Source organism: Chrysemys picta, chromosome 5 (genome assembly GCF_011386835.1).
Source record: "Chrysemys picta bellii isolate R12L10 chromosome 5, ASM1138683v2, whole genome shotgun sequence".
Lineage (NCBI taxonomy): Eukaryota > Metazoa > Chordata > Testudines > Emydidae > Chrysemys > Chrysemys picta.
Window position 1 is genome coordinate 25,442,994 of NC_088795.1, and position 27,451 is coordinate 25,470,444.

At 42.7% G+C, this 27,451-nt stretch overlaps 1 protein-coding gene across 9 annotated transcripts in view; it reads left to right on the plus strand.

The window, feature by feature from the left end:
- Window positions 1–26,798, plus strand: part of SPARCL1 (SPARC like 1) — a 208,496-nt gene extending 181,698 nt beyond the window's left edge. For 7 of the 9 annotated variants that reach the window (XM_065596120.1, XM_065596124.1, XM_065596123.1 and 4 more), the window contains 11 exons: window positions 11,358–11,424; window positions 11,559–11,612; window positions 12,555–12,737; window positions 14,493–15,755; window positions 17,196–17,265; window positions 18,091–18,230; window positions 18,804–18,924; window positions 21,194–21,330; window positions 23,227–23,375; window positions 23,985–24,133; window positions 26,321–26,798. In XM_065596120.1, the coding sequence (XP_065452192.1) occupies window positions 11,358–11,424; window positions 11,559–11,612; window positions 12,555–12,737; window positions 14,493–15,755; window positions 17,196–17,265; window positions 18,091–18,230; window positions 18,804–18,924; window positions 21,194–21,330; window positions 23,227–23,375; window positions 23,985–24,133; window positions 26,321–26,349 (2,362 nt within the window). In that variant the 3' untranslated portion in view covers window positions 26,350–26,798. The remainder of the gene's footprint in view (window positions 1–11,357; window positions 11,425–11,558; window positions 11,613–12,554; window positions 12,738–14,492; window positions 15,756–17,195; window positions 17,266–18,090; window positions 18,231–18,803; window positions 18,925–21,193; window positions 21,331–23,226; window positions 23,376–23,984; window positions 24,134–26,320) is intronic. The other 2 variants (XM_065596127.1, XM_005292019.5) reach the window with 1 other exon arrangement.
- The last annotated feature ends 653 nt before the right edge of the window (window positions 26,799–27,451 follow it).

Genomic DNA, 27,451 nt, shown 5'->3' on the forward strand with positions numbered 1-27,451 from the left:
CATGCCTCCTATAAATGCTATGGGACTCATTAGGCACAGCATTGCAGAAAACTTCACCTCTCACATCTTCCTCTGGTGGCCTACTCCCAGCTGGTCTCTTCCCCAGACTCCCTTGTAACTCAGCTCTCAAGCCAACTCATACAACAGTTCAGTCCCTTTGTGGGACTCAGCTGTAAGTTAAAACAGGTTCCTTCACCCCATCTGGGGCTTGACTCCAAACAAAATGGTCCTTCACCTCACTGAGATCAACTGCAATTCTTCCCCCTTATCAGGGTGCTGATTCCCCCAGACTTATTCCTGTTAGGAGTCCAAGTATTACTTAAGCTGGCCTTTTTTACACACACACACACACACACACACACACACACACACACACACACACACACACACTTATTTTTTTGGCTCATCACAGACCCTAGCTCAGGGATCCTTTCCACTCTAGGCCCCCCAGCTTTAACCCTACTCCTGTAGCTCTACTTTCTAACCACAGCCAACTCCAAACTACTTCCTCTCCACCCTCCCCAGGGACCAGAAATTCTACTTCTCCCTCTTCTAAGGGCCCAGCTCTATTTAAGCAGTGCTCACCTTACTCCACCACCACAGCTGGGGGTCAGTCTAATTAAGCCCCATTACACGCAGCTGAGGTCACTCAGCTGCGTGTAATTGGCCTCATGTTGCCAGCTCACCAGCTAGGCTGAGAGACAGCTGCCAAGTCATGGGCAAGGCTGTACCCAGGTTGTTTCAAAAGGCCATCCAGCCAGTGACAGTGCCCTACAACGTGGGGCAGATGGAATGAAGTTACTATGTAATTTGCCTTCCCTTGCTTCTGTAAACTATGCTGAATAGCAACAGCATTCCAGGGGCCCTCCTGAAGATTCAGTTTTGACCATAGATAAGAGGGCTGTGTAATGATATTTCATCTTGATCTCCCAAGCTGCACTACCTCCCTCAAGATAGGACCCATGAGCTGAGGAATATTTTGTTTTCCTTTACTGATTTTGGAGGACACTAATCTGAAGAATCTACCATGTTGGTCAGACTCAAACTTCAGACACTTTTTCAGCTGGGGGGAAAAGGCAGTTTTTTGGGTTCTGCCACAGCAAAGAGTTTGAGGCTTGAAACACCATCAGAAATGTCAAGTACAAACTGAGTGATGCTGTATCAGAATATGATGCACCTTATTATTAATTATTTTTATTATTATTTCCATGTTTATTTGCCAGAGTGTTGTGGGCACTTTACAGAGATATTAAATGCCAAGAATCCTGCCCAAAGACCATAGGCCAAAATCCTCAAAGGTATTTAGCCCATTGAAATTGATGGTTGTTTGGTACCTAAATACCTATGAGGATATGGGCCTTACAGTTTAATGTGCTGATCCTGCAAAGGCTTATGCACTTGCTTAACTTTATATGCACTATTAGTCCCAATTAGACTATTCGCAGTATGTCAAATTAAGCACCTGCGTAAGACTTTACAGCATCAAGGCTTAAAGGCCCACTCCTGAAAACACTTACACACATGAATGTACTCATGTGGATAATCCCATTGGCCACTCACATGTGTAAAGTCACTAGTGTGCATAATAGTTTGCAGGATCAGGCCCTAATTTTTAGCAATGGTGGAATGATGAGGTGACAGATGGTAAATGGGAAAGAGGTGAGGTCGAACAAGAATTCAGATAGTAAGGTCACGCCATGAGTCATATTGGTAGGCACGTGGGGGGTTATTTTATATACATATTTATATGAACTCATGCCTACATGCCATGCTTTCCTAGCCTGCTTTCGCTTTGTTGGTGGTGTTCCCATTAACATTGCATTATGATTGTTTGTATTGTTGTAGCACCTGAAGGCCCCAGTCAGGATCAGAAACCCATTTTGCTAGGCACTGGACATGTTTATAATGGAAACGTTGTCCCTACCCCCAAAAAGCTTCCTAAGGCCCCAGTCCTGCAATGTCATCTGCGCAGGCAGACCGCTGCACCCACTGACTTTAATGCAGGTGTGGGACTAAGTGTCTGATGAGAGAGACAACAGAGGGATATAGCAAACAGACAGGGTAGCACAAGGTAGCAATGCAGTCAGAATTATTACTGTAATCAGCACTGGTCACAGCACACCAGCTGTCTAGTCATTGACGTGTATTTTGTAGATATCATGGCCAAGGTGAGAGTTACATTTGACATATACATGGTTTGTATACATTAGGAAAGAGCTCAAGCTACATAGTTGAGATATGAACTATCCCAAAGCACTTTTGGTTCAGCCCATTTTAGGGATAGGGAACAAATGCAGAATTTGAAGTGTAGGGTGTGTGAGCATGAATGTGTGTGCGTGTGTGTGAATTCAGGGTTTGGGCCAATCTTGAGTCTCTATCAACCTCTTGAGGAGAGACTGTATCATTTATGCCACAGCCCTCAGTAGGGGACGGTCTGGCTCTATATCACCAAGGAACAAAGAACCATGTAGATTGAACCTCAAGCAGGCAGATGGTGCCCCAAGCATATAGAAAGTATAGGGACAGATTCTGTGCTGTGTGACCACCCCCAGGGTAATGTAGAGTAGCCCCGCTGGCTTATGTCAACAGTACCTAACCTGTTCTGTGCCAGGGTAATTTTCTCACAGCCCTTAGCAGCCCCTATACACTACGGGAATAATCCATAGGAGCTGTTGCAAGGCCAGGATCAGCTCCACAGTATCTGCTATTGTTAGAAACTCTTGCACAGCTGTGCAAGAGTGGAGAGGAGTCTTCTTGTCTGCCTCTGCACTGTGAGGCCAAGGAAAAGCCATTCATGGTCTGGCCCCTGGATGGCAAACCAGTTAGCTAATACGCATTACAGCAGGGGTGAGCAAACTTTCTGGCCCGAGGGCCACATCTTGGTGGGGAAATTGCATGCAGGGCCATGAATGTAGTAAGGGCTGGGGCAAGGAGTTGGGATGCGGGAGGGAGTGCGAGGTGTGGGAGGGGGTGCGGTGTGCAGGAAGGGGCTCAGGGCAAGGGGGAGAAGGGATGCGGGATGTACAAGGGGGCTCAGGGCAGGGGGTGCAGAGTGCAGGAGGGGGTGCAGGGTGCAGGAAGGGGCTCAGAGCAAGGGGTTGGAGGGGTGCGGGATGTACGAGGGGGATCGCGGGTGGGGGTGCGGAGTGCAGGAGGGGGCTCAGGGCAGGGGGTTGGGGGCTCAGGCAGGGGGTTAGGGTGCAGGGTACAGCAGGGGGCTCAGGGCTGGGGTGCCGGGTGCAGGAGGAGTTCAGGGTTTGGGCTCCAGCCCAGTGCCGCTTACCTGGAGTGGCTCCGGGGTGGCAGCGGCATGCAGCAGGGCTAAGACAGGCTCCCTGCCTGCCCTGGCCCCGCACCGCTCCCAGAAGCGTCCGGCATCACATTCCTGCAGCCTCTGTGGGAGGAAGGGGCAGAGGGCTCCGTGCGCTGCCTTCACCTGCAGGTACCTCCCCCGAAGCTCCCATTGGCTGTGGTTCCCTGTTCCCAGCCAATGGGAGCAGTGGAAGGCAGTGCCTGCAGGTGAGGGCAGCGTGCGGAGCCCTCTGGCCTCACCCCCCGGGGCTGCAGGGACGTGGTGCCAGCCGCTTCTGGGAGTGGCGCTGGGCCCGCAGCACCACGGAGGTAGCAATCCCGCGGGCCGGGTCCAAAGCCCTGACAGGCCAGATCTGGCCCGCAGGCCGTAGTGTGCCCTCCCCTGCATTACAGGATAAAAAATGTTATTGCTTGCACATTGGCCAACCAAAGTGGGCTGTAAACATCCAACCAACGAGTGGTTTAAAAACTATTGATCAGTGGGTGATTTCACACATTCTTTCACCCACTTTCTCCACATAAAGACAAATGGCCGATCACAGGCCACGGTGGACACTAACTCAGGGTTCGGTATCACGTGCTCTCCCACCTTATGCTGCATCCCTCACTCACACTGGCCATCTTTATTCATGCGAGCAGTCCCACTGACCTCACTATGAGTATTCATGAGAGTCAGGACTACTCAGCTATGGAAGGACTGCAGGATTCAGCTTCAGCATAGTTTCATGTTGCCCAATGTACCTGGTTCTGACTGGATTAAGTGCATGAAAGCATCTTTGGCTTCATCTCAGCTCTTTAACTCCTCTATGTGGCAGACTACTGAGAAATGGCCATTACGGATTGATTGATTAATTAATTAGCAGCACCATAATAGCAATGTCAAAAGAAGCCAAAAAGGATTTTTCCATTTTAAACAAAGCTGTATGAATACCACAAGAGCCCAGTGTTATATAATCCAGACAAGCAGTGCCTGCTTTAGATTTAAGGAGGAAAGCCCAAAATGTCTTCCCTTTTCAGAGACAAAAAAAGGATTTTTTATTGGTGTTTCTTTCTCTACCCCACAAGCGGAGGTATTGTTACTATTTCATGTTGCTAGTCCAAAAATGTTAGCTGTTTACTCTGCTGTGCGTAGCAGGGGCTCACTGTAGTCATGGCAATGAAAGAGTAGAGAAAGAGAGTCCCATGACAGCTTAGGAAAGTGACTCTTATATTAAAACTTGCTTTAGGAGATAAACCCTACAGTGTTGTCCTTGCCCATTTTTCTACCATTGTGCAAGTCCCTGTGCACACTGCACAGTACCAAAGGGCATGAGACAATTAATTCTTAAGGGAGAAAAGTTGACACAAAAATACTTACCTGATTATCATTCCCAGTAAAATCTCAGCGGCATTTAAAAGATCATTTATCGTGCAAAATGGAAAGTTTAGTAGAATTAAGAAGTACTATTTTTTTAAGAGGACTCTAAAGATAAACTGGAGAAATAAAGCTGACCCATTTGCACTGAGAGAAGGAAAGATCTTGTGAATTAATTTTTAATATATAATTTAATTCTGAGTGTTTATGCTCATTGTATTCTTCTCAGCTTGGACAATGAAAATGTCAGCTTCCCCTTTTGTTGCCCCCATGCCTTTTCTTTATAGGCAGCCTTTTGTCAATTGCACTTACAAAGTCTCCTGCACTAGTGCAATGCTGCAACATTTGGGTTGCAAAGACTGCAAGAGAATGTTTGTTTTTCAACTTGTTCCCCCTGGAATATTTTTGATGGAAATATTTCTATTGGTTTTACGGTTTACATCGGCCTGTTTTTAGAAAGTCTAAACCGCGGGCCAAATTTGAAATGACAGTGACCCTTTTCTCTCATCAGGGGAAAGTCATTTGGAAGTGCTCTCACGCCGTGCAGGAATCTGGAAGTCTTTCGTTTAGGACATTATAACAACAGATTGATCAGCAAATCCATGTCAATTATTTATTTAATGTACACTGAAGTCATCACAAAATCAATGTGGTGTAATTCAGAGAATTATAGTCCCCAATTCAAAGCACTTACGCACATGCTTACAATTAAAAGTTTGGCTGATGGAGCTTTAGTGCACAGTTAATATCAGGCAAGATTCTCATGTGCATAGTACCGTACTCTGCAGCCCCAATGGTTTCAGTGGAGTTGTTTGAGCAGGAAGATACCACTGAACCTTACGGTACCTTCATCTCAGTGTAACCAAAATTGTGTAAGAGTTTGCTGCAATGAGAAGCCTGAGTTTTTTTTAAATCAGCTGATGATTTGTTTTTCCTACACTAGGATGAGCATTCCAGTTCCCACATATTTTTCCAAGGCCCAAATCTTCTTTCCCTCTTGGGGCTGAAGAGCAGCAGGAATGATGTGCATTCACGGCACAGGAGTCCCAAACCACAGAGAATCAGCGGAATAGTAATGTTCACCCGCCTACATGTCACAGAGCCATGCTCCTTGTGGGCTCTATCTGCGGTAGTGCAGAAAGGACTTCTGGGATAGGACAGGACAGGCCACAGATCTGCAAGCTGCAGAAGTCCATTGGCTATGTCTCCCATGTAATGGCTGCTGAAGCTAATACACGGGACACATAGCCACCAAAGATGGGGGGAGGGATAGCTCAGTGGTTTGAGCATTGGCATGCTAAACCCAGGGTTGTGAGCTCAATCCTTGAGGGGGCCACTTAGGCAGGGCCAGCTCCAGGGTTTTGGCCGCCCCAAGCAGCCAAAAAAAACAAAAAAAGCCGCGATCGCGATCTGCGGCGGCAATTCGGTGGGAGGTCCTTTGCTTCCAGCAGGAGTGAGGGACCGTCCGCCGAATACCTGGACGTGCCGCCCCTCTCCGGAGTGGCCGCCCCAAGCACCTGCTTGCCAGGCTGGTTTCTGGAGCCAGCCCTGCACTTACGGATCTGGGGCAAAATCAGTGCTTGGTCCTGCTAGTGAAGGTAGGGGGCTGGACTCAATGACCTTTCAAGGTCCCTTTCAGTTCTAGGAGATAGGATATCTCCTTTAAAAGAAAAAAAAAATCATGCTTCATACTCACAGGCAGGCAGTGAGGATTTAGTCCTAAATTCCTAACGCTTTCTGAATGGATTTTAATGGAATAATTCTGTAAGGATAAATATTGACCAACAAGCAGGTGGCAGGACCGGCTCCAGACTCTAGGATAGCAAGCAGGTGCCTGGGGCAGCCAATGAAGAGGGGGGCGACATGTCCGGCAGTTCGGCGGCAATTCGACAACGGGGCCATCACTCCCTCTGGGAGCAAAGGACCTCCTGCTGAATTGCCGCCATCGAATGAAGCGGCGCTAGAGCTGCCGCCGATCGCGATTGCAGCTTTTTTTTTTTTTTTTCCTCCCTGCTTGGGGCGGCAAAAACACTAGAGCCGGCCCTGGCAGGTGGGATCAAGGAACGCTGGCCCTGACAGCACAATGAAAAAAGGAGAGAATTAGGCCCTGATTCCTTAAGTACTTAAGCATATAAGTAATCTCTTTGACTCATGTGCTTAAGTGCCTTTTTGAATGGGGTCCTTACTTTACATCTACTACAACATTAATAGTAAACTAGCTTATGCATTTTACACTAGTTTATAAACCTGCTTTTACTCTCTGGCATATATGGGCAGAGCTATTCTATGATTTATGAGTGGAATTTTCAAAAGCACCTGTCAGAGTTAGGCACTCAAGTCCCATTGATTTTCTCACCCTATGTTCTTAAGCCTGTCTGTTTTGTGCCTGTTAAGGGTAATATACCAGTCTCTGATGTAATCAGTTAATCCCCAAATATCACAACAGGGATCTGTTTTCCCATTGTTCTTATAATTTGTAGGAACATGAACGTATGTTACACATCTCATATAAAATAAATAATTACAGCAAGTAGAGGAAAGTATAACTTGTTTCTCTATGCAGTAAAGTCAATGCAATAAATTATCAGTTGGTAAAATCCAGTCCTATTGGCCTGTTTCTGTTTACTGTCTTACCTCTTTTCATGCCCAGGTAGATTTTCATTAACATGTTTTTCCATCCCACAAATATCAATCAGATGTTGGGATTCAGTAGTGTGTATACCTCTCCTAGAATTTCTGTATGTGCTAAAAAGGGCTGAGGTCAGTGCTGCACTACAATGAAAATAGCTGTCAAAATTACAGCTGCGCCACAGAAATAATCCCAATATGCCAATGGAAAAATAGAGCCTATCACACTCTGTTCAGCTACAAAGGTAACGTAGTTATTACTGTGGAACCCATTCCGCTAAGTCCACATAAAAGGCCAGTCCTTTCAGCTGGCGTAACTGAGGGTCGCTCCATTGTTGTCCACAGAGCCATACTGATTTGTACCACGGTGCTAGAGATCCAAAAAGCCTGGGGCAAAAATTCAGAAGCACTTAGAAGCCTATTTTCCCATTTTCAAAAGTAGCTCAAGGAACTTAGGCTCCTAACACCCATTGACTTTCTATGATACTTAAGATCTGGTCTGCGCTACAAACTTTTTCTGGCATACCTAGGTCAGTCAGGGGGGGTGATGAGGTGTGATCCCTCCAGCAGAAACCCAGAGCAGAAACATGGTTATACCAGCAAAACTGCACTTTTGCTGGTATAGTTTATTTCACTTGTAGGAAGCCAGAATAACCTATGCCAGCAAAAGCCCAGTTTTGCAAATGTAAGTTGCGTCCACATTAGGAATGCTTTGCTGGCTCAGTATATCCGTGTAGCTATACAGCCAAAGCGCTCTTAGTGTACACCTGGCCTTATTCTCCTAAGTGCCCGAGCCACTTCTGAAAAGTTTACTGTTGATGCAGAAACTAAGGGCCCACTAAAGTAAGAGGTATGGCTCCCCTTTATTTCAATGCACTTTGAATTGGGCGCTAAATAAGAACTGCTTCCAAAAGGTAAAGCTATAAATGATGGGACCCAAGGCATATGAGTGCCCAGTGAGCAGGGAGGTTCAAAATGCACGGGTGGGGATCTAATTCAGCCCAGGCCATCTTTCTCTGTAACTATTGAGGAAACACAACTTGATCAACTGGAGATTTTTATTGTTGATGAATTTGCAAAGGCAAATAATAATAATACTTGCACTTCTACAATATCTTTATTTTGGAAGGGATATTAAACCTCATGTTTCAGGGTTTAAGCCAATCTCCAACTATTAGAGATCAGGATGAGACCTGACATCGGGCGGGGGAGTCAGATTATCCCACATCTGCCTACTGCAGGGTTCTTACATTTCCTCTGAAGCATCTGGCATTGGCCTCTGTCACAGACAGGCTTCTGGACTGGATGGACCTCAGGTCTGATTCAGCTTGGCAATTCCTATGTTCCATCAAAGACTCTCAAAATGCCTCAAATGATAAAGATTTAAGCCTCACAAAGGCCTCTGTGAGTTGGTAAGTGCTATTATCCCCATTTTACTGATAATGAGTCACAATTTCCCTGTGTCCCATTCATTCCAGTAACAACGGCTTAATTTGAGTAAAGGTGGCAGAATCAAACCCCCAGAAAAGTCAAAGTCGATGGTGGAGCTAGACATAATAATACATCTCTTATCTAGTGCTGTTCCTCTGTAGATCTCAGAGCGCTTGACAGAAGAAGGTCCATGTCATTAATTTCATTTTAGAAATGGGAAAACTTAGGCTTGGTCTACACTACCCCCCTAATTCGAACTAAGGTACGCAACTTCAGCTACGTGAATAACGTAGCTGAAGTCGAAGTACCTTAGTTCGAACTTACCTTGGTCCACACTCGGCAGGCAGGCTCCCCCGTCGACTCCGCGGTACTCCTCTCGCCGAGCTGGAGTACCGCAGTTGACGGCAAGCACTTCCGGGTTCGACTTATTGCGTCCAGACTAGACGCGATAAGTCGAACCCAGAACTTCAATTTCCAGCCGTCGAACTAGCTGGTAAGTGTAGCCAAGGCCTTAGACACAAAGCCACACTGCAGGTCAGATGGGAATAGAACTCAAATTGCTTGAAGCCCAGTCCTGTGCTCTAACAGCTAGATAACACTTCCTTCCTTGATTCTAGTACCAAAAAATACTGAAATGCAAACAAATACTAGGGCTCTGTCATGTAAAAAAAATGTATGGAAATTCAAATGTAAATTAGTTTCTGCCCTTGTGTTTCTGGCATGCTGCCAAAGTGACCCTCAATACAAAAGAATTTGGACAGCACTGATCTGGATCACTCGCTTCCATGCAGATATGTGTTAGGAATCTCACACGCTTTCCCTTGTGCTGTCTGTTGTATTCTATTTGTCTCTACTGAGTGCACCTGAAAAAGCGAAACCCTGCAAACTAGACAGACAATTGAAGCTCTTTATTATGCTGCACTACAACCGGAGGCTAATTGTGCGGTTTGAGAGGGGAGGTTTGCATCATTAGTGGCACATATTCAGGAAGTGTTTTGTTCTGTATAAACTATGAGGAAAAAGTAGATATTAAGGAATTAAAAACATCAACACAAAAGCAACTTCCAACAGATATTCCTTCTGTGCGGGGGTGGGGGGTGTAGTGGCTAGGATGCTCTCCTACCAAACTAAATACAATAATCAATGTAAGCCATTGTTTCCTCACTGTATGAACTAGCTCCCAGAACAGAGACTTGCCTGGAACTCTTCCTTATGGTCTTTGATGTTTTTTTCCAAGCACTGGCAAACAACTGCCTGGATAAATAATATTCTTATACCATGCACTGAGTCTCAGAAACTTATTGTAGTTGACATTCCCAACCTTACTGACTGAAGGTACAGCCAATTTATTCATGTGCCAGTGAGTTCAATCAGCAAATTGAGACGCTGTTTCATTTAATTAAAAATAGGGCAATACATGCTCCATTTATACAGATAATGGGAAAAGGTGTGGGGGGGAATCAAAGAAGTGAGGTCTGGAGAAAGATGGACGGGGGAGAAAAACAGGGCAGAGAAATGTGAAGTGAAAGCTGAGATATGAAGAAAAGCAGCAGAGGAAAGAAAAAAGGTGAGAAAATGGAGAGAAAGCCTAAGAAGAGCATATAAAAAAAAATAAAAGAACCAGAATAAGAGAAGGGAAATAAATATAAGATAATAGAAAAGAAATAGAAAATACTGAGTCCCCAGAGGGTTGTGGGGTTTTTTGCACAGATGTAGCTACACACACACAAACTGCCACTACAGATGCACTACACAGGTATAAGATTTAAGTTCTAGTTGTGCAGGTTACCTCAGCAAGCAAAATAAATGAGCTGTCTCTGTTTCGCTTACATGTTGACATTAGCATAAATAAAGCAAGGAAAGCTTCCCATGATGTCAGCACGAGAGCCGGGCAGGAAATGGTTCTCCCATCCTATAGAACTTTTTGAGATTTAAAAAATATATATATTCTGCACCTGGACAAAACCAAGATCTTTCACAGTTTTTCATGAACTATATATATATATAAGAGAGAGAGAGAGAGAGAAACCCCAATCCAAATAACCAGTCACGTGATGTTCCAGGCACTCACTTGGGATGAGGGAGACCGATGTTCAAGTCCCGGGTCGGAAAGGTCTGAATCAAGCAGAGCAGGGACAGAGCTGGGGCCTTCCAGAAGCTGATCGGTGGAATGGAGGAAGCAGTGGCTGTAAAAGAGTCTATAGTCAGTTACTATACTCTGAAATATAGTCAGTTCGTGTGTCAGACACAGAACAGGGTCCAGGAACTGGACAGAGGGGCCACTTGGCAAAAATCTGGGCACTCAGAAGAGCTGGTCTCACAATACAGCGCGTGAGCCCCCCAGGACCCAACCCTGTATTCCGTCACACACCGTACTGTAAAAGAACTGGGCCAAAGTAACTACTGGCATAAGCAGGCACAACTCCATTGAAATCACACACTACTAGACTCTGTGGGGGAACTTTGTGACTTTTGATTTGTGTTCCCCTCCCCCAACTGCCCCCCCACCCAAATGTCCACTAAATGGTTTGCATCAGACAGCTTCAAATAGTTATAACCAAATCTTGACACACTTTTTCTGAAAGAAAACCTCCAAATTCCACGATTCTAATGTTTATTATTGTCCTTTTAGAGACCTGGAAAACATGAAGACTGTGACTTTCTTCATTTGCCTCGTGGGATCAGCTTTTGCTATTCCGGTAAGTTCTCTTCAATCTATCACTTACCATGCATTTGAATTTTCATGTATTGAGATCATTGTGCTCTAGTGTCTCCCAGTGACCTGCTGAAGATTTTGTTTATATGCAGGTTTTAATCCCATTTTCTATTCTAGACTTATCCTTTAATGTACAAACTTGGAATCCGTGGGCAGAAAAATTCAGAAAAGGTATTTGTTTCTTCTTCTTTAAGTACCAGACCACAATATAATACTGAGTTCCAATACATGAAACACATTTCTGTATATGTATTTGTTCACAGATTCATTTAAGTAAAGTTGTTCTCTCATGTGAATTACTATGAAACTCCTCACCCTTCACATGTCAGTTAGCCAATGGCAGAGAAGCATGCTCAAAGATCCTGACAAGGTCTCTTATGCATCCTTAAGAGCTGTTTTCATAGCATTTGGAGAAATTCCCACAACCCATTAATAAATTTAAACATTATATCTGTGTATTTATTGTAGGAAATAGTGGATCAAACCCAGGGTCAAATCCTGGTTGCCTTACCCACACACCCCTGGTAAAGCTAGCAGGATTTGGGCCCTACTGAAAACTATTATATGAACAATCATAGAGTGGAGACTCTCAAAGGTATCATAACAGTTACTGTACATGAAAATGTCATTTTGATCGAACGTAGCTTTTATTGCTGATTGTTCATATTTTAAACAGGTGCGTCTCATCCAAGATGGGCAGAATGCTGCTGTTGAGCTAGACTATTCTCTGGTGTAAATTTACACCAATTGAAGTTCTGTCTCATGCTTTTATATTTAAAGATGGGCCCAAACCAGACCTCTGTCTCTTACTCCCCCACCCTCTGAACTTTGGTGGTTCAGAAAAAATGGAGTCTGGTGCCAAACTAACTGTTATGTTTTGTAAAAACAAAACCCAACCAAATTTTTGTAGAACCAAATGCAAAATCCAGCTTCCCTCCACCTATCTTTTGTTATCATGAGTTATGTCTTGCTCCTAACGTGTTTCCAGGTAAGTTACCTACCATTACACGTGATGTTCTGGATTGTTTTACAGGTTATGGGGGGGGGATGACTTTTAGTATTTCATAATGTATCCATCAGAACAATTTACAGTACAGTTAATTTTTTTTTCAGATAAATTTCAGGTTCAAGCCAGACAATTTCCAGACTGCAACTGTCTCCGAGAAACAAGATACAGAGAAGACATCTGCAGCACGACAAAATATTGCAGTACCAATACTGGGTGATTCACTAGTTGCAAGCAAACACACAACATTTATAGCAGACCAGTTTCCCTCTAATGGTAGTCAATTGCAGGTACATTTCCTAAATCAGCTATTTGTTTTCACATAACCAAAAAAGTTCCCATATGGTTCCTTTAAAAATTGCCAAGGTCAAAACATATAGAGAGTGTGTTGTAACTAATGTTGTAGAAAAAGGTGAAAAGATGTCAATGACATTCGTGAAACATTGCACTAATTTTGTCTTGACCATTTTGCAACATAGAAATTTTGCTTTTTATTCAACTGTTGCAAGATAACCAGTTTACAGTCAAAATATGCAAAAATGCATATGCAAATTTTTGTTGACTCAAAATAGTATGTTTGAGGAAAGATGTCCTTATTCCCCATTTAAAAAATAGAATTGTGAATTTCATTTTGAATATTTCATACAGTCCCAACTGTATCAGAAGGTGCATTGGGTTAGAGGGAAATGCTAATGAAATACTTTTGATACCAGCTTGGCTTTACAAAATAGAATGCAGTTGAGTCACATAAAGTCCTATAGCATTAAGTGTTCATTATAAAATGGTTCCAATCCTGTACCGACAGAAGTCAATGGGAGTGTTTTGCCAGTAGCTTAGGCATTTGTAAATACAGTAATCCCATGCACATGAGTAATCCATTGAGAGCAATGAAGTCTGGGCTTTAAATAGGATCAGGGTCAAGCTCTATGGTTTTGCTTAGTGATAAGCAAACCTCTGAAGGTCTGGAGACTTGGTTCACAAAAACATAAAGAGTTCTACATGTTAATGTGAATGGTCTGCAAACTCCTTTACTTGTAATTCTTTAGCAGACACTGACTCTGCACCCTGCCAACAGAAGAGACTTCCCTATTGCAGGGCTGTAGGGAAGATAATTGAGAGTGACCAACATCTTAAACTTCCCTCATGACCTTCTCTCAGCTCCTTCCTTTCCCTGGCTGGTAGGTAAATGAAAGGAGATGGATGGGATCCTTAAACCATACTTTTTTCATCTTAAAAAGGTCCAATGTTGGTTCAGGTCAATGTGGAATAAAAAGCTTTGGGTCAGTTCTGATATTCAATCATTCTCCCACTCCCACTTTACACCCTTGGGTCCCACACTTACATTAGGCTTGATCCTCCAGTTTTGCCATTATCTTCATTGGTTGTAGGATCATCCCCTCAATGCACACATTGATGCTCACAGCTGGTTTTGGGAAGGTATTGCTGGTGCCATCAAATCAAATGGGACTCCTGCTTAACTCAGCAAGGAAGCAGAGCTGTATCACCATCATACAGGATAGATATGGTGATCCTGAAATGATAAGGCACAGTTCACTACCCAGGAAGATACCTAGTCAAGTATTTTAATCTCCTCTCCTCCCAACCTGCCTGTTGAGCATTTCTTCCAAAGCTATTACTGCTAGCACAGTATTTATCTTCTAGGATAACTGATAATTACTGCTGACAATGTTTGCAAATACAGGATCTAATGTTAGTCAATATTTAGGCATCTAAGCTGAGATTTCCAAAGGAGCCTAAATGAGTCAGAGATCCAACTCCTATCAAGTCTCAGTAGGATTTAGGTGTCTAACTCCATTGGAAATCACAGCCTCCCCCCCCCCCCAAAAAAATGGATGGATTGTCAAACTTGCTGAGCACCCACAAATCCACTGATGTCACAGGGAGTCCCACTAATCTATGCACTGATACATTTCATCCTATGTATTAACAAGTGAAAATAGTATATTAAATATTGACTTAGAAATAGAGTTATAAAATGAAGTCTTTATTATACTGTTCAATAAACATGCATTTTTCTTTGGAAGGTTCGAGATACTTCTTCTGAATCTTCAAAGAAGAAAAACACAGAGTCTGAGCAGTATATGAACAGCAATGATGATTTACTCTCAGTTCAGAGCAGCAGTGACAGGGAGGAGCAGGCATTGATGATGGATGATGAAGACAAGGATGAGCATAGGAACACTAACAGTCAGGAAAGAAACAGTAGTGAGCATCAAGTGAAAAGTAGCTTAGGGCATATTAACTTCCTTGCTCAGAACATGGGTGTAACGCTGGCTTCTGACAAGCAGGAGAGTGTCTTTGAGAGAAGCAGCAGCCATCAATCTAATCGTGAGCATCAGTTCAAGAATGACGTTAAGAAAAGCAATATGGCTAGTGACTATCAGGATGATCAGGAAAACCCAGGGCAGGGTCTCACTGTTGGTCAGGAACAGGACACATGGAAATACAATAAAAATCCTGTTGTATTATTTGAAAACAACAGTGAAGGTGATGAAGAAGAGGAGGAGGAAGAGAAGGAGGAGAAGACAGAGGAATGGGATGAAACTGGCTACAGAGACAAGAGGCAAAAAGCCCATGTGAAAATTCAAGAGGATCTCTACAGGAGTGAGCAGAATGAAGATAGCAGCCAATCGGATGAAATGCTGAGAGATGCCAATCAGCCTCTCCAGATAATTAAGAGGCAGGATGAGGAATTTGAAGAGGCTGACCAAAAAGAAGAAGATGAGGAGGAGGAGAATAATACCCCAGCACAGTCACATAAAGGAGAAGAGGTGACTATCTCACCAAAAAGTACTGAACAAGATCAGAATGCTGAGTGGCAAAGCCAGGGGGATGAAGATAGGTTCCAAGACAATACCCAGAGCATTAGTGACCACGAGGAAGTGGTGAAAAGACAGAATCTAAAAAAAGCTGCTGCATATATGGAGGCCAGCAATGTTGAGGACAACAGTCATGATAACAATGATGATGATTCTAATAATGATGCTGACAGTGAAGAAGATGATTTCAACAAAAGCCAAAAGGAAACAGCCTACCACAAGGGTGAACAAATTCAAAGTAATGATCACAGAAGCATCAGTTCTGAGGAGCAGCGGGAAGGAAAGGATGAAGATGAAAGTATGGTGACGAATGAGACAGAGGATGACCAAAATATCAACATTAAACACCTCATTCACTTTGAACAAGACTATTATAGTCATGAGCCAACCATTTCTGACCATGAGGAACATGAGAAAATAACCAGCCTTGTGCAAAGGAGTGTGAACACAATGGAACCTGAAGATAATGTAAGTGTCTTAAAAAATATGGGTGATAAAAAAGTAAAGCTGTAGCTAAACTTAAGTCCAAGAGAGTTCATAAATTACATAAACAGGGTTCTTTATCCAAATCTTCCTTTTCACATCAATGGGATATATTTCATCCTAGTTTATTCATCACACAAAGCAATCTTCAATTTGACTATTTACTTCAATGATCTGATTGGACTAGAAGTACCAGAACACTATACATTTGTGTATTTCCAGTGTTTTTTGAGAGTCAGGTCTTCATTGTGAACACAGATAGTGAATTTCAACCAGGATACCAATCTAACAAATGTCTGCTCTGTGAGTGAGGATTAAATCAATGTCCTAAAAAATAAACCACTGCTGTTTCCTACATGTAAACGTGGCTCAGAGAGATAATGATTCTAAAAGGCATCTGCTGTCCTTCTCTAATTGCTCTGTGAATGCCTTGCAGTTTTTGTTGTTTACAATGTATTTTAAGATTAGACTGTCCTCATATTATAGGTAACAATCCTTCATTTTCCCTGGTGTCTGCAGCATAAGAGCATAGCTGATCCACTTCACGTTTTTATTATTGGTTAATTCTTGATACATTTGTATTAATCTATAAAGGAAGATATAGTCTAAGCACAAGCAAATATTATACAATAGTTGCACAGGTTTACTTTTCATTTTTAAGTATTATACTTGTATGTAAATTAGATATAGCCCCTCAGCTCCTGACAAGTTGCATTAGGGCCCTTGGTGTCACAGAGGTTGGGCACCTCTGGTATAGACTCTTTGAGACAGATTTTTCACTGATTTATAGCTAGTGGAGTACCATTGACTTTGTATGTTTATGCCAGGTGTAAATCAGAATAGAATTTGGCCTCAGTAATGTGCATGCATAGGGACTTAGGTCCCAATTCAGCCATCCATCTCTACTAAGCAAAGCAGTGAAGTATGTATTTGTGTTTTGTTGATAGGTTGGACTTAAGCACATGCCTAAACACTTTGCTGAACTGGGGCTTTAGTGTTTTTATACCGTATCTTTTTCTGAAAACAGGGCTACCTCCTACTATGGGGGTATTGTCCTTTCATATACACCTCTACCTCGATATAACGTTGTCCTCAGGAGCCAAAAAATCTTACCGCATTATAGGTGAAACCGCGTTATATTGAACTTGCTTTGATCCACCGGAGTGCGAAGCCCCGCCCCCTTGGAGCACTGCTTTACCGCGTTATATCCGAATTCGTGTTATATCGGGTCGCGTTATATCGAGGTAGCGGTGTATTTAGGAAAAAGGAAATATTGATTGTATTTTTTTCAGCACTGGACCAGATTTTACCTTACATCAAGTCAATGAAGTCGCACATTTGTAGCTGGGGGCAAATGTTGGCTGAATGTGTTTTCCCTTCAAGAGATCTATTATAACTTCTACTTTTGTTTTTGTGATTGTAAAGGTTAAGATGACAGGCAGTTCATATAATGAGGATGGAAGTTCCAGTGATAGCCGTATGAAGGTTCTTCTCAGTGAGTAATCTATCTGCAAAGCAATTAGAATACTACTAACACTATCAAGCTGTGGAATTTGCTGTGTGGATTTTTTTCTGCTGTATTCATGATGTGATTTCACATGACTGAATTTTGTTTGCACTTGATCCTGTATATTACCGAGTTGTGTACAAGGAAGAATCTGTTCTGCATGCCCTTGGATTTATTTATTTAAGTGTTGAAAGAATTGTAAAAACGGTAAAAAAAAAGTCGCAGACAGAACCCTTGCTTTTTGCGACATCTGTATAAAAGTTGGAGTTATTTTCCACTGAAACATATCACCTTGGGGGAGGATGTGATCTTAGTTTGATTTAAATCATGAAATGGCAACATGATTTGGATTCAACAAGAACAGATATTAAATTTCACCATAAACAAATACTGAAACTGAGTCTAAACTTTTTTTGTTTCTTTCTTTTTCACGTTTTTCCACTGCTTGACCTGGGCTGGGAAGTATAAATATAAAACTACTGAGAATGGGTTTGGGGTTTTTTGGGGGGGGGGGATGGGATGAGGGGGGAATGACAGGAGGAGATACTTCCAGTCCAACTGCAACCAGTAAGTACTAAAAATCTTGTTCTAATGAGATTTCTTGATTAAATAGATTGTTCTAATGAGATTTCTTGATTAAATAGATTCAACTGTGTTTTGATAAACTTTCGATAAACACTCAAACATTTGGGTGCTTATCGGAACTGAGCTTTGGTATATTTTGAAATTTGCTCAACTTTGGTTTAAATACGGTTGTCAGTTACATTTGGCTCAAATACTCAGTTCAGCCCTAATGTCCTTTTCTTCTAATAGGCTGGTCTGATATTTTTCTAGATCCTTGTAGGAACTTCCACTGTAAAAGAGGCAAGGTCTGCCAAGCAGATGAACAAGAAAAACTTAGTTGTGTTTGCCAAGATCCGGCTGCTTGCCCTCCAACTAATGATCATGAGCATGTAAGTATTCCATGGAGTACACAAGCACAGAAAGAACTAACTGCAGCACTTGCCTGATACCCCATTCCTCTGACATTAATTAGTGCAATTCTAGGGAGCTTGTGAATGGTTCCCAATTATTTTAATAATCATATACCCAAAGGGCAGAATTCACCCAAAATATTCTTGATTGCTATTTGATGGGATTATAGAACTATCAATACACTACTTGAATAAAAAATAAATTACAATTGCTCAGCAATAACTCTACAGCTACTCCAAGAATAAAATTAAAAGTTACATTTGCCTCTGTCAGGTTTTAGCATGTGCAAACACATACACAGGGTTATGTATTTTGGACACTATTTAGTTATGTTTCCAACAGAGTTGCTATGGGGTTCCTACATGGGTGCCTAAAGTTAGGCACCCAAATCCATATTTAGATGCCTAAATAAAAGGGATGGTTTTCAGAAGTTCCCAGCACCCTTTTCCTTTGAGCACTCACACATCAATGGCCATGTGTTTTATTTGCTGGTCATTAATGTTCATATGATCTGACAGTGTTATTGACGAGATTTTTTTTTTGCTATCTAGGTTTGTGGCACTGATAATAAAACCTACGATGGCACATGTCAGCTCTTTGGTACTAAGTGTAAACTTGAAGGGACAAAAATGGGACACCAGCTGCACTTGGACTATATGGGATCCTGCAAATGTAAGGCTCTATTTATTTATAAGTATATAATTTACCTATATATACAGGGCCCATCATCTTAGTATCTAGACATTGGACATAGGCTCTTGTCCTACATCCTTCTTTTGTATCAGTGACCAGTTAGAAATAAGCTCAGAACCGAGACAGGTCCATTTTCTATAATAAGCTGCACAAAAGCCCTGGCTACCAGGGCCAGTGCAACCTATTAGGCGACCTAGGCGGTTGCCTAGGGCACTAGGATTTGGGGGGTGGCATTTTCTTCAGCAGCGACTGCGGCAGCCGGATCTTCGGCCGCCCCAGTCTCCGCCGGCATTTAGGCGGAGGGAGCTGGGGCAGGGAGGGCCGTCTGCAGAAAGTAAGGGGGGGGCACGCAGGGGAACTCCCCGCCCCAGCTCACCTCTCTCCGCCTCCTCCCCTGAGCATGCCGCCCCGCTTTGCTTCTCTCCCTCCCAGGCTTGCAGCGCCAAACACCCGATTGGCGCCGCAAGCCTGGGAGGTGGGAGAAGTGGAGCAGCAACGGCATGCTCGGGGAGGAGGCGGAGCAGAGGGGAGCTGGGGTGGGGAGGGGAGCTGCCATGGGGGGAGCGCCTCAGGGCAGGGGGGGCTGGGGAGCTGCCGCAGGGCTCGGGGAGGGGGCAGAGCAGAGGTGAGTTGGGGTGGCGAGCTGCCGCACGGCTCCCCAGGCCGGGGGGGTAGCTGCCATGGGAGGGGCACTTCAGGGCCGGGGAGGGGGGAGCTGCCGCAGGGCTTGGGGAGGAGGGAGGGCGCAAGGTGGAAGTTTTGCCTAGGGCGCAAAACATCCTTGCACCGGCCCTGTTGGCTACCTTTGTGGTTCAAGCACTTTTCTACCTGCAATATGCCTTGGGCCCTCCTCCATCCCAGTTACCATCTCTGGCTCTCTTTCTGTCTATCTAAGGTGCTTACATGGCCTTCATTACTATAATATCTGAGCACCTCAGAGTCATTAATGTATTTATCCTCACAACCACCCCTGTGTGGTAGAGAAGAATTATCATTCCCATTTTACAGATGGGAACCTAAGGCACAAAGAGACTAAGGAATAGATTCACAAAGGAACGCAGGCATGGGCAGGCTGAACATCACCCCGCCAATCTTCTAAGTGCCTAGAAAAGCACTGGATTCACAAAGCCTAAATCAGGCACCTACACAATGAATGGAGAGAGATTGGTGCCTTAGAATGGGATTCATAAAAGCCAGAACACTAGTCAACTCCATGCCTAAGCTAGCCAATGGGAGGTGCCAAGTCAAAGGAAATTTGCTAAGCTCCGCCCCCTCTCAGAGATAGGCATCCAAATTTGGGCTTCAGGGAGGTGCCTCCATCTGCTTGGGATTCTCAGCTGTAAGCCATCTCTTGGTGCGAGGCATCTATGCTGCTTTAGTGAGGGGGAAGCCCCCCCTCTTAGCTTGTAGCCTGGGGTTAGGATACTCACCAAGGGGTGGGCAACTACTGGTGTATGCTCCCCATCCATCAGAGGGGGAGAAGGAATTTTATCTGGGATCTGCCACCGCTCAGGTGAGTGCCCCAGCCACTGGGCTCTGGGATACTCTGATGGGGGGCACCCTCATCTCTCCTGTGGAAGCTGTTCCAGTTTGGAGCAGGGGGACTGGATCCTGGATCTCCCATGTGAGGGCTCTAACAACCAGGTACACAGTCATTCCCATTGCTATTTTTAGCCATTGCTAATTTAGCTAGATTAAAACTAGTGCTGGTATGCCTACCCAAGCTGCAATCACACCTTCAACTGCAGTGTAGACATACCCTATGACCCCAATCATGTAAACACTATGTATATGCTCAATTTTAGACATAGGAGTAGTCCTCTGAATAGGTCCTATGAAGTCAATGGGACTTCTCATATGCTTAAAATTAAGCATATGTTTAAGCATTTGCAGAATTAGGGCCAAAGACAGTAAGGGGCACATTTTTGCAAGTAAAAATACTTTTTGGTGCAATTCTGTGCTCATAATTATTTCTGATGGGAGTTTAATTCACACAGACAACTAAGCAACTGTCTTACATAGATAATCAGGGAATTGGGCATCCAAGTAACCTAAAGTGTGATTGTAAATAGCTGCAGCACAAAATTACAATGGCATTCCCAATTTTACATCACAAAAGCAGATGCCAATTTAAAGTTGAGCTGAACATTTGGTTTGTAAGACTCAGATTTTGCTTGGAGATGTTTGAAACTGGGGACTTAATGCACCTCTTGATAATGCGATTAGAATCCTTTGTGGTTTGAAACAGACATTCCTCCTTGCACTGACTATGAAGTGGATCAGTTCCCTCTCCGGATGAGAGACTGGCTCAAGAACATCCTCATGCAGCTCTATGAGCGTGATCTGGACAGGTCTGGATTTCTGTCTGACAAACAGAGGAGTAAAGTGAGTATCTGTGCTTATCAAATAAAACACAGCTGCAGCCATGTCACTTGAGCTGGGCAAATCATGTGTGACACGTAATTTACTTAATAAACATTGCCCCTTTTTTCTGTTAGTGAAATGTCCGCGAACAGTTTGGGATTTTTTTGTGAATAATACTTAGTCTGTGGATTGGTTGTGCGAAGTTCTTTGTGACTATTTAGTATATGAAATTTAGAATGTGAGCTGTATGTTTTCATTAGATACCCAGGTTACATGATACATTTCTCTTCCCCACCTAAATAACTGTAACTCTTCTAAGCTGATTTTTGGTGCAAATTCTCACTTTTACAAGTTCAAAATCTGCTTTCCATGAATAATCCCCAATATTTGCATCAATTTGCTCTTTCCAAAGAAATGCCTGCCATGATACTCAGAGAAAGTGAACACAAAAGAGTGGGCAAACACAATCAATGCAAAAGTTAATTTAAAATTGGATTGAATAATCATGGGAAATTGTTTGAGGAACTCATCCAGATCTATACACTAATAATCTACAATTAAACAAAACCAGTACTCATTAATGATATGTTTGAGAGCTCTGAAACTGCAAGGTGTGGTTGATATTCATTGTTCGTTAGAGAGGGAGAGAGCGATTTCAACTATCCCGTATAATTGTATTACTATTATTCTGGCATTCTCATATCACTGGAGGTTACAGAGGATTAGTATGGGGTAAGGATGTTATCCCAGTGGGTCTATTCCAGTTCTATTAATAATATCTTTGCACCATCTTCTGGCAGGTCAGCGATTTATGCGACAAGAGTTGGTGGCCAGAGTCTAGTTCCTCATGAATAGGGGTGATCATCATTAGAAGTGCCACCATAATTGGCAATCTTGCTGGCAGGCTGAACAGAGAAGCCAAGGACTGAGCTGGCGTGAACACTGAGCTACTTTCTAAGTGTTTGCGCCTGCAAGATGCTGAACATCTCTTGCAAGGTGCTGCTGAGCAAATGGGAGATACTCCGCACCTTGTAGGATTCAGCTCTAAAACCATGGAGACGGTGGCCAGATTCTCAAACGCACTACTGCCACTTGGTGTTGCTCAGAAGGTGCAAAGTGGACAGACACTGGCCTTAGCTAGTCAATGGAGGATTCCTGTTGCATAGGGGATACAACTTAATTGGCATACAACTGACAAGACTGGCAGAGCCCTCTCCTGTGCCAGCTGCCCCTTTCCGCAGCATAGTGGATTTGTCATGAGAGGAAAGTGAGTAGTCGGGTTTTAGCATTGCCGAGCTCTGCTATGCCTATTCACCACTAAGTTACAGATTTTGTACAGTTGAGAAGTTAGATCAAGCCCCCAGTTGGGGCAGACTAGTGCAGGATTGAGGAGGCACAACCTGGTCCTTTCTCTCTTTTCCCTCTCCACCCACCTATCACATACAGGCAGACTGTAAAGCTGCCATAAATGAGTGGTCAAAGATGCTCTAGTACAGGGGAATCTTATGCCAGAGACTGAACCAACACCCAGCAGTCCCAGCATCAGGGTGACAGTAAAGTGACATACAGCCACTTTACTTCCCACAATCACCTGTATCCTGCATTGATACACATCATAGCTAGACCTGAAGATCAGGTGCTAGGATTTCAGGTTCAGCTCAGATAAGTATCCAAAGCTTATCTGAAATACCCATATTGCTTAGGTCTGAAGAAATGTGCTGGTAAACATATAAGGACAGACTGTTTAGTGCAATTTCCAGCAGCTCAACTTCCAGCCACAAATACTGCAAAAACAACTTTCTGGTGATATTTCAGTGAAGAGAGAGGGGGTGTGGTGTGTGTGAATGAGGATGCGTGAACTGTATTCAGACTAGTCCTTCTGTCACTAAACAACAATCCACTCCTTTATTGGTGTAGGTCAAGAAAATCTACCAGAATGAAAAACGTCTGATGGCTGGAGATCATCCAGTTGAGCTTCTGTTACATGACTTTGAGAAGAACTATCATATGTATGTGTACCCAGTGCACTGGCAGTTTAGCCAGCTTGATCGGCACCCTGGCGACAGGTAGAAACTGTTTCTATGCTCAGTTCTGATTCATTTTTTTAGATCATGATTGTTCTACTTTACTATGTCTTTCAAAAAGTGCAACTATTCTCAATGGCATAAATACTGGGCCAGATCCTCTGCTAATGTAAATTGGCCACTCTATAGTAACTTCTGTGGAACTTGTAAATGGGATCCTTCACCTCACAGACTTCCTCTGTATGATACTTATCTGGTTTTACAAGGACATGGGATTTAGCTGCAACTACCTGCACAAATTTCATACTATATATATATATAGCACCTTTAATTATAGGATTTCACAGAAAATATTAAGGGCCTAATCCTGGAAAAAAAGCACCAAACTCACCTGGGTTGGGTGTTAGTGAGACCGTGAGAACAAGGGAGTAATCCATAGTGGTTAGTCACCAATGATGTATTATTGGCTTATTTGTAGTTTTAAAGCTTATATGAACTGAATTTTCACAATATTAAAGATATACAAAATCCTTAAGAGAGTTAATATTGGACATGTTTCTTATTATCTCCTTGTAACCTTGACATTCTTCACTGACCCTGATTTCTTACCCCCAGAAACAGAGATCATATGCTACCTTTATTTCATTTCAGGTTATTGACGCACTCAGAGCTTGCTCCTTTGCGAGCTTCTCTAGTTCCCATGGAACACTGCATAACTCGTTTTTTCCAGGAGTGTGATGCTGACAGGAATAAGCATGTCTCTTTGAAGGAGTGGTGCCACTGTTTTGGAATTAAAGAAGGTAAAGCCATAAGGTTGAGAGGCAGGTGGGTAGGGAGAATTGCTTCCTTCCAGACTAGGCAGAGAGTATCTCAGTTCATACACAGAAGGTAAGACACTCTGGCCTGAACATCAAGTTAGCAGTGTTCTGAGGTGAATTAAATGGCTGTAGGGATGACAGAACCTCAGAAGGTGCAGCATTCTGGGTTGGTTCCAAAATCATGCTTAAGTTTTACATTAGGAATAATTTCCAACTTATTTTGCAGTGGGTGAGATATCTAATCATATACACAGCAACCTAGCTTGAGCCATGCATGCAAGATCAGAGCAGGAGCTCTATAGGTCTATATATAGACTATAGGTCAAAATCTTATTGATTTTCAGTTTGTAACTATATAAACAAGAGAATTTGGCTTTTAATGGTGCTGTTCAACCCCGTGCCCCACTCTTTAGATTCCAGTCCAATAGCAGAGACCTGCGGAGGAACCTTTGCTTTGGCATCTGTATTTTGGGTATCTGCAGTTGGTCGCAGTCAGGCTAAATATTGGATGCTCATGGCCTGATTCTCCAATAGTAATTCCTCTCCTGTTTTACACTGGTCCATTAACCTCCTGATTCACACTGATTTAAGTGAGAGGAGAATCAGGCCTAGAATCAGAATCTGGTGCTCCATAACTGGCCTGCTAAACCCAGGGTTGTGAGTTCAATCCTTGAGGGGGCCACTTAGGGATCTGGGGCAAAAATCAGTACTTGGTCCTGCTAGTGAAGGCAGGGAGCTGGATTCGATGACCTTTCAAGGTCCCTTCCAGTTCTAGGAGATAAAATAAATAAATGGAGATATCCTATTTATAACATACACATTTACAGCACAGCTCACTTTGCATATAATGTCTTGTTGGTATCTTCTTCATCCCCATATAACTCTCTAGGAAATCTATCAGTGTTCAGTCAAAAAACCTCCTTATTTTGGACCCTGCCTATTTCCTCCTGCAATGGTACCCATCCTTTTGAAACTATTGACAGTATGGTTACTGTTTCATGTCCCTTACCTACAATTTGGTCTCACTCATCTTTTTTTATAGAAGAGTTTTCCAAAACACTATAGTGTTGTTTCTTTCTAAATAAGAATAAGGGGTTCAGCTGAGTTATGAATAAATGTGTTTTCCATTTAGAAGTGTTCAGAGACTGAGCCACCTAAGCGTCAGTATTAAAATACCGACAGCAGATGAAACTCAAAGATCTTTTTGGCCAGATTCCACATTAGACAGAGATAGGCAGCAGGATGCAAAGATAAGAAATAAAAAGAAACTGGAAACTTTGCCACCTCCTGCCTCCCCCTCAAAATATGGAGGGTCATTTTTTAAAAAAATACTAAAAGTAGCAGAGAGATGCAGATGTAAAAAAAACCCCAAACCTCTTTTCAGCAATAGAACTTGATTTTGCATAGGAGAATCATAGTCATCTTTTAAAACTTGTCACAGACAGGTCCCCAAACTCTTGGGCCAGGTTCTCAGTTCCTGTTCAATGTACTTCGTGCTGCTCTAGAAAGCTGGAGGTTCCTCTGACATAGGGGACTCCCCATGTGAAATAAAGCCACCGTAGATGGTTCTATACTATCCCCCTTTCTATGCAAGGGACATTCCGGTCCATGTCCTGGAATGGTGAGGGGAAAGACTGGGGTGCCTTGTACTCTGGCAATCCCCAAGTGGTGGAATGGTCTCAGTCCTGCAGGTGTAATTTACTGTAGCCCTGAGACTGCTGTAAGTTATGCAGGGGCCATTTCGGTCCCACATCAGCCCTAGGACTGAGGGAGAAGGGTGGGGATGAAGGTACTATTACTAAAAGGAGTAATAGTCAATGGCATGTGCTGTTACTAATGATTCTGTTTGTCCTTTGTGGGTTGGGGTGTCCTTAGTGATTTTGAAAAGGCAGGAGATGATTACTGAACAACAAACACATTGGGAATATATTGCATAATGAGAGAGCAGCTTGACTAGAGAAGATATAGGATGGGTGGCACCTCAATTTGATATGAGCATCTGTGTTTGCATAGAGGTGTGAATAAAATAGGCCAGCATCTGAGCCCTCTAAAACTTTCTTTCTAAAGTGCTGACTAGCTCATAAACCATTCATGATACAGTCATGGGTCTTTCATATTAAAGGTTCAATCATGATGGTAACATTTTTTTCCTTCTTCTCTATTTCACAGAAGACACAGATGAAAACCTCCTGTTCTAAACCTAGCAGGATAGAGTTCCAGCATCCTGTCTGCATACCAGTCAAATCTGTGAAGCCATTGTATTTCCAAGACACTGATCGATTAACACTTTTGAACAGAGAGATTACATAAAGATTTTTGTAGATTGACAGGGGTTACTCCAAAAGAAAACAAAAAAATAAAAATTCTAAATCAATTAACAGTAGCAGAATCTAAGAACTTCTCGTGTGACATATCTAAACATTTGTTTCCTGCCTGGAGTTTAACAATCCAGAATATCTCTCTGTACACAATAGAAAGAATTGTGCACATGATAGAATTGTTCAGAATACTGTTCTTCACGTCGACACATATAGTGTGGATTGTGTTGTATACTGTAGAAAACTAGAAATAGGACAATTTTATTTTATTGTCTGTGTACTGTATTGCTAGTTTCTTAATATTCTAATAAAGAAAGCATGAAATAAAAGTGTATTTGGATTCATTATTTTTTTAAAACCTTGTTTAAAAGAATAGGCATCAGCACAAATGTTTAATGTACGTATTATTTTAAACTAATCATAAGGTGAGAAGACAAAATATAGCATGCATGATGTTTCAAGTGACCTCTTTAAAAGCGTTGTCACCATCACTTTAACTTCCATCCTTAGAAGTTCAGCACCCCCATAGGTGACCTGCCAGTTTGTGTCTGTACTGTACATTAACTCATGATATATATTTCTTTGACCAAGGTTAATAAAGTAGCAACCCTTACAGGGTTTTTTATCCTCCCTCATAAATTTAATAACTATAAAAGCCATTAAAACATGGTCTGCCTATAAAACAAAAACACAACAAAGTATGGGGGCAATTCCTCTGTTTTGCCTGCAACCAGCAAAAATATTTATAAAAATAAATTAAGAAATAATCTGCCACCCAAAAAGGGGTTAAAAAAAAAAAGTTATTTTTGTCTTTCAAAAATTCATAAAAAGCTGGTACCAGCTAAAAAGCAACCCAAAATACCATAAACCTACATTGCAACAAAAATTGTTTTGTCTTGTGTTTGTCTTATTGCTAGCATTGTTATATATTATATTACAAAAAAAAACCCTACTGCATTAAGCAAAAAAAAATTAATAAGCA